The 11,515-nt window shown below is 41.0% G+C and overlaps 1 protein-coding gene across 1 annotated transcript; it reads right to left on the bottom strand.

Moving 5' to 3' along the window:
* Positions 1 to 10,103: 10,103 nt before the first annotated feature.
* LOC121454522 (olfactory receptor 4D6) lies at positions 10,104 to 11,048 on the bottom strand. Its single transcript, XM_041661917.1, has one exon. The coding sequence runs from the start codon at positions 11,046 to 11,048 to the stop codon at positions 10,104 to 10,106; it is 945 nt and encodes a 314-aa protein (XP_041517851.1).
* Between the last annotated feature and the right edge of the window lie 467 nt (positions 11,049 to 11,515).

The raw sequence follows: 11,515 nt of genomic DNA, 5'->3' as shown, positions 1-11,515 counted from the left end.
TGAACGACATTTCTTCCTCTGTATGCACCTTTGGAGGAAATGCTAGTATTACTAAATCTTGTATGCACCTTTGGAGGAAATGCTAGGATTACTGAATCCTGTATGCACCTTTGGAGAAAATGCTAGGATTACTGAATCCTGTATGCACCTTTGGAGAAAATGCTAGGATTTCTGAATCAGTAAAGTTTACATTCTGGAGAGACAGAACATGCACAGATGTGTACTTTGTCACTGTTGCATGTTCTTGCTGTTGCCTGGAAAAATCACTCTGTTGTAATAGGAGTGGCAGGGCTGCGTCCCCAGCACCCTGGCCACCTGGCTAGCTTATGCCCGAAATAACAACACACAAACTGTATTCATTTAAACACTGCCTAGCCCATTAGTTTCAGCCTCTTAACCCATTTCTAATAATCTATGTAGCACCACGAGGTGCGCTTACCAGGAAAGATTCAGCATGTCTGACCTGGTGGCTGGCTGCATCGCCGTCTGCCTCAGAGAGCAGAGCTCTCGCGTCTGCCCAGGGGGAGAGGGGAGCATGGCGTCTCTCTGAGCTCACTTCCACTTCCTCCCAGCATTGTTCTGTTTACTCCTCCCACCTATGTTTTAACCTATCAGGGCCAAGCAGTTTCTTTATTGCTTAACCAGTGAAATCAACAGATTGATATATGACACTCCCACATCATCACTCGATTCTACTTGCCTCAGTTCTATTTTTAGCACAAATTGTAGCTTAGACTAGATAATTTGTTTTCATGTTGTACATGGTGGGTGCTGGTGGATTTTGTTAAAACTTGCCTCCAGAATCTCTGAGAAAGAGAGCCTTATATAAGGGTACACAATCAGGTTCTGGGTTTCAGCTCTGTAAATCCAAATAGTCCCATCTTATTATATTTTGTTTCTATAGTTTACAAAGACACTGAGGGCTTGGTGAGATGGCTCAGTATGTAAAGGCACACTCTGCCAAGTCTAAGACCTGAGTTTGTTTCTCCTCTTCTTCTTCTTCTTCTTCTTCTTCTTCTTCTTCTTCTTCTTCTTCCTCCTCCTCCTCCTCCTCCTCCTCCTCCTCCTCCTCCTCCTCCTCCCCCTCTTTCTTCTTTCTTCTTGAGAAAGGGTTTCTCTGTAGCTTTGGAGCCAGGCTGGCCTTGAACCCACAGAGATCCACCTGCCTCTACCTTCAGAGTGCCTGGCTTGTGTGCTCTCATGTGTGCACTATTTGTCTGTCTATCTGTCTGTCTGTCTGTCTATCTAAAAGCCACTGGAATAAATTGCCACTCTCCAATAGCATAGGGATCCACATGGAGAGATATTGTTTTAGAAACTGCGATATGTTTCAGTACAATGTTTCTTAGCATTCTGAGGCTCAAGGGGGTAGATATTATTATCTTACTTTAGTGATATCAAATTGAGCACAATGAAAGAAAAAAATCTCCACGGTCATATAGAAAGCCAATGACAGGGTAGAAATAAGGTAAATTTCTCTTAGATCCTCATTCCTGGGTCTTTCTACTATCTCCCACCTCCTATCAATTTCAGGACATGCAGATCTAAAAATAATTTATGTAGGGACCTCCTTACTGTCTTTTTTCAAGTACTTCCAAGGGCGAATTTCATCATCCTTAAAAAAAAATTTCCCATCACAATGGAATTGTGAATTCTTCACAGTGGAAATAGAATTCTTTCACTTCTTAAAGTGCTATGTCACACAAATGATACCCTTTAAGTTTTAAATTTCCAAAAAATCAGTTGCCCTCCTATACACAAAGGATAAGGAAGCAAAGAGGGAAATCAGAGAAGCATCACCTTTCATGATAGCCACAAATAACATAAAATATCTTGGGGTAACTCTAACCAAGGAAGTGAAGGATCTATTTGACAAGAACTTTAAGTCCTTGAAGAAAGAAATTGAAGAGGATACCAGAAAATGGAAGGATCTCCCTTGCTCTTGGATTGGGAGGATCAACATAGTAAAAATGGCAATTCTACCAAGGGCAATCTATAGATTCAATGCAATCCCCATCAAAATCCCATTAAAATTCTTCACAGATCTTGAGAGGACATTAATCAACTTTATATGGAAAAACAAAAAGCCAGGATAGCCAAAACAATCTTATACAATAAAGGATTGTCTGGAGGCATTACCATTCCTGACTTCAAACTCTTATTACAGAGCCTCAGTATTGAAAACAGCTTGGTATTGACATAAAAACAGAGAAGTCGATCAATGGAATGGAGTAGAAGACCCAGATTTTATCCCACAAACCTATGAACACCTGATTTTTGATAAAGGAACTAAAAGTATTCAATGGAAGAAAGAAAGCATCTTCAACAAATGGTGCTGGCAGAACTGGTTGTCAACCTGTAGAAGACTGAAAATAGACCCATATCTATCGCCATGCACAAAACTCAAGTCCAAATGGATTAAAGACCTCAATATCAGTCTGAACACACTGAACCTGATAGAAGAGAAAGTGAGAAGTACTGTACAACACATGGGCACAGGAGACCACTTCCTACGCATATCCCCAGCAGCACAGACATTAAGGACAACATTGAATAAATGGGACCTCCTGAGACTGAGAAGCTTCTGTTAAATTTCATTTTATGAATTCACACATTTAGGGGGTAAGTGATGTTTTAAACAACAACAATAAAAAGATGACAAAGAATGGCAGTAGTGACGAATTTATTAGTTAAAAAATACCTACGGTCCAGGCACACATACGTGAAAAAAGAGAGGGAAGTCCAGGTTTAGCCAGGCCCTAAGCAGACAAGACTGTGGGCAAGGCAGGCACACACCCTGTTCTCTGCCACTCCAGGGTCAGAGGAAACCTGACTGCTGTCTAGCTGGTAGGGTCACACGTTAACCAAGCCCCATTCCCATGTTCAGAGAAGGAGAGACCCCTGCCATGTTTTCCAAGTTAAGCATGCCCTGCTCCCCTATCTGGTCGTATAGCACAGGTCATATATTAAGTAGACCTGATCCCTCACATGCAGGATCTCCCCTTCCTGCAGAAACCTTTAAGGTCAAGGTTTGGAGCGATGTCTCAGAGATTAAGAGCATTTGCCATTCTTGCAGAGGACCCTAGCTCGGTTCCTAGTACCCATGCCAGACAACTCACAACTGCCTGTAGTCTCAGCTCCAGGAGATCTGATGTCCTCTTCTGGATCCTGCATTCATGTGAGCACAGACCACCTCAACATATACATATAGTTTAAAAAAGAAATAAAAAAATCTTAAAAAAGGCACCTTTAAGATCAGACATCTTGCTTTGTCTGGCAGGATGGGGAGCTTCTTACTCAGATCTCCACCACACTGCTCTGCTGCACTGAGTGGATTTGTCTGAAAAACAACTCTCCCTCTTTCTCTAACCCTTGCTCCTTCCCCTTCCCCCCACTAACATTACCATGACAATGTAGACCAATGGTAAGGTGAATTACCTTCTTTGCCTTTCAATAAAGAAATACTGAATAATGTCAGTTCAACTTGGGATTTCTGGCTTTCACCTTGCCACAGGTGGACATAATGACAGCCATCACCTGTCCCTTGGTAGCATGTCCATCCTTTTATTAAGTTGGGGGTGGGGAGGAAAGTGTATATTCAACTGAGGGGAATTTTACTTTGTTGTATTTTTCTCCAGGTCAGTCAGGACTGAGCAAACTGTTCTAGCTTAAAGATCAATTATAGAAAGGTACTATTTGCTATAGACATAAGTGACATGCAGAAAGTCACCTAGCAAATGACTTTGACTTTCAGTCTTTGATTTTCTATTCCTTAAAAATGTCTGAGGAACTTTATGATGGTGACTAAAGGCCAAACCTTTACTCAGAGGAGAAAGTTATATTTAGGTTTAGCATCTGAATTACTTTCCTGGCACCTTCATACAGATATATAGTTCAGTGTCCAGTTGTGAAGTAAGATTAGGCAAGCTTTGGAAAGCAATGACTTTGAAAAATAATATAGATAAATAATTTGAGTCACCTCTCTTGTCTCTCCAGTCATTGAACCTAGGCCCTCAGGTATTCGGGGCATTAAGTCTACCACTGATCTGAAAGCCCAGACCCTAAGATTCTATTTTGCTCATCTTTCTACCTTGACCTTAAAGATGTAAGATAGAGATGTTTTCCATGGATGCAAATTACAAGTATTTCTTTAATCATGTTATACGTGGCTTCTTGCTTGTATTAACTATAGGAAATAGTCAAGGGTTTAAGAGCAGGACATCACTGGCTTAGAATTCTGTCTTTTCCTCCTTGTTCTTACCTGGAATGAGTGTTTTAGGTTCCTCCTGTTTTCTTTGTAAGTTGGGAAAGCATAACACTTACTTCATGAAGCTCTGTAAAGAATAAATGTACTGATGTTTGTAAAGTTCTCAGAACGTAATAAGCTCTCAATTAACCCGGCTCTTTCCTTTCTTCTGAAAGCATCACCTTCCTTGCCTACCGAGGAGGGGTTCATACAAAGAATTTTGCATTCACAAAATGTAAAATGCCTCAGTATAAAACTTCTGTTTGAGCCAATTTGTTCTTTTTGTTTGAACGAACTTGTGGGAACTGATCAAGTGGAAAAAGAAGCTTGGGTGCTAGATCTGTGTGCTTGGGAATATTGCTGTTTATGGTTCAGGTCAAGGAGACCCTCTGATATGGACACCGTTTCAAAAGAGAATTCAGGGCTCTAAAAGGAGGCAATTATTTTGTAGTGAAAGATTTCATGATCCTCAAGGATCATCCTATGCCTAAACTGGAACAAAACCTGTTCTTTCTTTCTTTGCAATTTTTTTTCTAGTAAAACCTTCCTTTTTAATTTTTTTTGGATGTGCTGAGTCCATGTCTGTTGCTTTTTTCCCTGAATGCATTCCTGACTTCTTAAAACTTAACACCATTTTTCTATTTACAGCTGCTAAACCTTCAACTATTTCTGCAGCATCTTAGCCACATTGTTCACGGTCCTTATTCTGTTCAGCCTATAGCATTCTACACTCCAACAGTTCAGTGTCCTTACCTAAATTCTTCAGTGTCCAACCTGAGTGCATATCATTAAGGCCTGGGCTGCTAAGCCTCAGTGCAGATGACGGAGGCAAACATTGTGTTTGCAGGTGAAGGTATTATGAAGATTAGCTATGGCCTGCTTTGATGCTATCTCTTTTTAGCCTTCACATGGGAAGGGCAGGACTTGGGAGTCACATTGCTGTGACTTTCTTCCTATCTCAAATTGTCCTTGCCATGGGCACTGTTTTATGAACCCCAAACTAATGAAAATTAGCAAAGGGAATTTGGATGTAAGCGTTGAAGTAGGATGGACATTGTTCTGAGTTCCACGGGCCCAGTGGGAGCTATTAGCAAGTTTCTAAGTAATTAATGCAAATCACTTATATGCACGCAAGCTAAAGTATCCACATATTTTGCCCTTCAAATTATTTATTATTGAGTTTCTTCTTTGATAATTTCGTGTCTGTGTATAATGAATTGTGATTACTCTCACACCCACTCTTTTGTTCCCTTCCCACCCTGTCAACTGCCCTTCCTTTCTACCATGTTTTTGTTTTGTTCTGTGACTCACTGAGTTTAACCAGAGCTATCTGTGTGGCCATGAGTATGGAATTGCGGGCTCACTGTTGGGTATGCAGCTGAAGACAATAAATACCCCTCTCCAGAATCCATCACTATCCAGTAGTTAAGAAGGGAGGGGCAGGGTTCTCTTATTTTGCAGCAAAGGTTTGTGGTGTCTTTAGAAATAGAATATTATCATTTTCTTCTGGTAGACCATAAAGAATAGTAAGAAATCTGTTCTAAATTTTTGGGCGTGGTGGTGGCAGTTCCCTGGGAAACAGCTTCTAAGGAGGTATACCACCTGGTATTGAATTTTTAAAATATAACCCAGCTTCCAGAAGCATCATTATCTAGGCATGAATGGTATTTCTCGTCTCCTTTTTTTAAACTAACATATTTTTAATTGGCTTATGAGGTGGTACGATTCCATATGGCTGTCCTAGTTAAATTTTTCTTGCTGTTATAAAATACCCCAACCAAAAGCAAATTAAGGGAAGAAAGGGTTTACTCTGCTAATGACTCCGGGTCACTGCCCATTGTTGGGGGAAGTTAAGACAGAACCTCTATCGCAGGCCTGCTTGTTATCTCCTACAACAGCATCTCCAGTATAAGAATGCACTTCACAGCCACAGAAGTGCAGCAGTAGGCATGGATATGTTGTTTGCTGGTTGCCAGGCTTATCTCCAGATAACTTTGTTATAGCGTTCAGAACAACCTGCCTGGTGTTGGCCACAATGGGCTGGACTCTCCTACCTAAATTAATAATCAAGACCATCTCCAATAGACATGTATTCAGGCCAATTTGTTTTAGGTAGCTTCTCAATGGAGATCCTCTCCCATAATATTTCTAACTTGTATCAAGTTGACAGTTAAAGCTAATCAGGACAGCTATCTTTCACAGTCTTCAAAAACTGGAATGCACAAAACTATACATTCTCTTGTTCTCTGATTTTTTTTTTGAGAAATATTGGTCTAGGGAGTATCTAATGTTGTAGGACCACTCATTCCTCATGAGGACAAAGGGACAACTGATTTTGGGGGAAGCAAAACCATCTTAGTTGTTTCAATAATGTGTGGTTCTTCGATAAATATTGGTGTGTGAAAAGATATATAATAAATCTTTGGTAAGATATTTCTTTGTGGGGCCATTAAGAAAAATATTTAATGAAGTTCATTAGTGGATAAGAATTTAAGAAAAGTCAAGAGTATCATTGAGTCCTCAGTCTTAAACAAGATTTCAATAATGTTCACTTCAAGGCTCAGGGAACCCCAAAGAAAGGTGTCAGAATTTGAGGGCTGGAGGATGGGGAAAGAGTGCTGTGAATTGCTATTTTCTGGACACGACTTGGCTGTTACAACCATGAACCCACAGTTTTGTGATTATCTGCATAAAACCTGTTCAAGACAGGGCCTGTGACTATCTTATCTTAGAATATTGTTGCTGGGGTTTTGGAAGGTGCAAGTGGAGACTGTGCTTTAGTTTCCCGGTTTCCCAGACCCGAATAATCACATAAAAACTATAATTGTAACACTGTTTGGCCAATGGCTTAGGTATATTCCTAGCTAGCTCTTATATCTTAAATTAATGTATTTCTATTAATCTATATGTCACCACAAGGCTGTGACCTAACAGTAAGATTCTGGCGTCTTTCTCCTTCTGCAGCTACATGGTGACTGCCTGAGTTGGCCTTTTTTTCCCCTGCTTCCAGTTTAGTTTTCCTGCCAAGCTCTGTTCTGCCCGGTTGTAGGTCAAAGCAGCTTCTTTGTTAACCAATGGTAATAAAACATATTGACAGCATCCAGAGGGAAAGCCCACATCCGAGAGGTCATACTCTCAGTGTTGTGACTACTAGTAAGTTTGTCTTGCTCAAATAAACATCTCCCACCTATTCTCATACAAGCAACCATAATTAAACTCAGTAGGTCACAAAGAAGAGACATGAAAATAGGAGACATTCTTGAGAAGAAGGAGTTTGTCAGAGTGGGAGAGGAGAAAGGATAATGTGTGTGATATTATCAGCACTGTATATATATATAAATGAATTTACCATAGGCTGATGAGGGAGGAGGACTTGATCGGGGGAGGGGGAGGGAAATGGGAGGCGGTGGCGGGGAGGAGGCAGAAATCTTTAATAAATAAATTTAAAAAAATGAATTTACTATATATGTATATGCTGTACTTTGATGCACACATGATATGTATGTATATGTAAAAAGTGGAAAGAATAAATAAAAGGAAAGACTAAGAAGTGCTGCCCTATGATCAAAACTCTTGGGTGCAAGTAGCTTCATCTTCTGGGAGTCAGGGAGGACCACACACGGGCATTATCTACTAGAACCTTTCTGACTGAATCTTACTCATTGTAATAATTTGGTACCTTGTAAGAAAAATAGTTCATATGTGCTTGAATTTCCTGAGCTTTCTTATTTTTTTTTAAACTGAATTTTGATTGGCCATCAGGAGACAAAAGGGTGGAATATGAGGCAAGCACAGAGGGAGAAAAGTTGTCTTTACATATCCACAGTTGAAATCCTTCCTGTGGGTTAGGGATGAATTCTAACACATAGCCAATAGTAATTTGTAAATTACCATACACCAACATGTTTCTTTCTATCTTATATTGTTATTAAAATAGGCCTTAATGGTGGAAGATATTTCTTAGGTTGTTTTTTTGTTTCGTTTTGTTTTTAATTGTGATGAACTGTCATGGATAGTCTACTAATATTTAGACAAAAGGTCTAGTTTTATTTCATTTTTGAAAGTCCTTAGAAGGATTCTAAAAAGCCACCTCATACACCAGAAGGTCACACAGACGTCCTTCAAATAGACCAAGTTACACAATTGTTTCCCACATGTACAGGTTGTAGTTCAGTCCCATGTAGGCTCCCCAGCTATGGGATGCCTTGCTTAGCCTTGATGCAGGGGAGAGCTTGGCCCTGCCTCAACTTAATGTGCCAGGCCTTGTTGGCTCCCCATGGGGCCTTAGCCCTTCAAAGGAATGGATGGAGGATGGACTTGGGGAAGGTGGGAGGAATGGGAGGAGGGAGGGGGAATTGTTGTTGTTATGTAAAAGTAATAAAAAATTAAAAAGAACAACATACCAAAGCTACAGAGAAACCCTGTCTCGAAAAACAAAAAACAAAAAAAAAGAACAACATAATAAAAATGATGATTAACCAAAGGTAGGTCCTTAATAGCAATGTATTTGCAAAGCAAAATAACTCCACATATAGGAAGGGGGTAATTTATTTTAAGCTAATATAAATCTCTTGTATCGAAAAAAGAAGTTCTAGAAGTGGATGGGGAGATGCCTTAGTCAGGAAGATACTTGCCTCCTAAGCATGAGGCCTTAAGTTTGTTCTTTAGAATTCATGTGAAAAAGCTGGATTAGATGGGCATGCAGACTTGTAATTCCAGTGCTGGGGAGATGATGATCCCTGTGGCTCACTGATCCACCAGCCACCAGCCTAGCAGAGTAGGTGTGCTCCCACCTAGTGAGAAAAACATCAATACATCTCAGCAAATAAGGGGGATGGCTCCTGGGAATGACTCCATGGATTGTTCTCTCTCTCTCTCTCTCTCTCTCTCTCTCTCTCTCTCTCTCTCTCTCTTTCTGTCTCACGCATGCACACACACACAGTTTTTAGAAAAAACAGAGCAGATAGAGAGAGAAGGGAAGTTGAGGTTGAGATGCGATAGCATCATGGATTTGCTAAGTGTTTGTCTACAAGCTGCATATGTAACTTCAAGATTAATTTCAGTGGACAAATCAGTTGAATGGAACAAAGAATAAGAAGTAGCTGGATTAGACATTTTTTTAGACAGGGTTTCTATATAATCCTGGCTGTTCTGGAAGTCACTCTGAAGACTGTAGACCAGACTGGTCTTGAACTCACAGTTTTACCTGCCTCTGCCTCCCACGTGCTGGTGGTATTAAAGGCGTGAGCCACAATTGCCAGGCTTTAGACATAGATTTTACACAACACACACACACACACACACACACACACACACACACACACCAGATTCACCATAATTTAAATAATTCCTTTTCTTTTCACTAATTGATGAAATACATTTTAAACAATTGACCAATGTGTACATGTATATCTGGGAATGCAAGGATAGATAGCTAACAGGGAACACTGAATTCACATTTGCAGTAATGCTGACTTTCATAACTACCATGCTCACACCATTAACCATACTTCATTCTCTGATCACTTTGTGGACAGTAGTGCTATTCTGCATCAGACAGGGTGAAGTGAGGCAACGGTTGGCCTGAGAGCAACAGATGACAGAATAGTAGCCCTTATGGGATTTCATTTCTCCTGGACTTATCCCCTGTGCACAAGTCAGATAATGTACATTGTGTGGTCTCATCTCTTCATTTTATTTTCATATTCCCTCTAATGGATTTGCATGTTTATATCATAGAAGGCATATGGTGACATCTGTATCACAGAAGCTGTATAGAACCAGCTTTCTCTTATTCTTAGACTAGCAGATGCAGAGAACTGAATTAGCTTTAGGCTTCTGGACTTCACCAGATGGCTCACCCCAGTTTATTGTTCTCAGAAGGGCCCAGCCTCCTCCGTAGTCTTTTCATGGCTGACTTCATCTCTTGGTTCCTGAGAGTGTAGATCATGGGGTTTAGCATGGGGGTGATGACAGTGTTATTGATAGATATGGCTGTGTCCATGGGCAGGGTAGTGAAGGGACGGCAATAGATGTATACACAGGGCACGAAATGCAGGGTCACCACCATGATGTGGGAGGTGCAGGTGGAGAGAGCCTTGTTTCGTCCCTCCCCAGAATGGAACCTGAGCATAACCAGAATGATGGTGTAGGAGCCCAGGAGCAGGAAGAACCAAAGCAGTGTCACCAGCCCATTGTTGGAGATCATGAGAAGTTCAAGAGCAAAGGTGTCAGTGCAGGCCAGCTTCACCACCTGGGGTACATCACAGTAAAAGGCATCCAGGGTGTTGGGGCCACAGAAGGGGAGTGGAAGCATTAGAATTATCTGGACAACTGAATGCAAGCCACCACCCACCCAGGAGGCCACCACCATGGCCACCCATACCTCTCTTCTCATAATGGTTACATAGTGCAGGGGTTTAGCAATTGCCAGGTATCTGTCATAGGCCATCACAGAGAGGAAGAAAATATCTGCCCCACCAGCAAAGTGGAAGAAAAAGATCTGTGTCAAACAACCATTATAGGAGATGGTTTTCCTTTCTGATAAAAGACACACCAGGAACTTAGGGACTGTGATAGATGAAAAAACAATATCTAGAATGGACTTATTCCTCAAGAGGAAGTACATAGGAGTGTGGAGACGGGACTCAGAGGTGATGGTAGCCACAATGAGGGTGTTTCCCAGCACAGTTGTTACATACACAAGAAAGAAGACCACGAACAAAAAGAACTCCAGTTCTCGGAAGCGAGTAAGTGCCAGGAAGACGAATTCCTTCACATTGGTGTGGTTCATCTGACCCATGGCTAGGATAAGCTCCTGTCACATCTACCTAGGGAGAAGATATGGTAGGGTTTGGAGTTTGGTAACATGAGGTCAAAATGTCATTTATTACACATTGTTTTTGTTACTAGGCTTTTTAAAGTACTCAGACGATCATGACTAGACCAGAGTCTTCAAGTTTTGACCTAGAAATTCCTTGTCCTGATGGTCCTTGGTTTGCAGGGAGAATCGGCATAGTCTTAGCCTTTATTCTGGATAGGGAGAGGTTCATGTGCTGTGGTCATTTATCTATGATGTGTCCTCTGCCTTGTGAGGATACCTTCTTCACATGGAGGCCTTTTACACATTTCACTGAGGGCTTTCAAAACCCTGCAATTTCATCTTGATTTTCACCTTAAAGTTTGTGGGAGCTTCAGGGTAATTATGATTTTCTTTGAAGCTTAGACCAGTGCATGGCTTGCTTACATCTTCACGATAATTGTCCTTGA

This window comes from Microtus oregoni, unplaced genomic scaffold, assembly GCF_018167655.1.
Source record: "Microtus oregoni isolate MIOR12 unplaced genomic scaffold, Mior012 000012F_ref0000307, whole genome shotgun sequence".
NCBI lineage: Eukaryota > Metazoa > Chordata > Mammalia > Rodentia > Cricetidae > Microtus > Microtus oregoni.
This window is presented reverse-complemented; position numbering and strand designations above follow the sequence as displayed.

Excerpts from the sequence above, each read along its gene's own strand:
- LOC121454522 (XM_041661917.1), bottom strand. The coding sequence starts at position 11,048 with ATGGGTCAGATGAACCACACCAATGTGAAGGAATTCGTCTTCCTGGCA.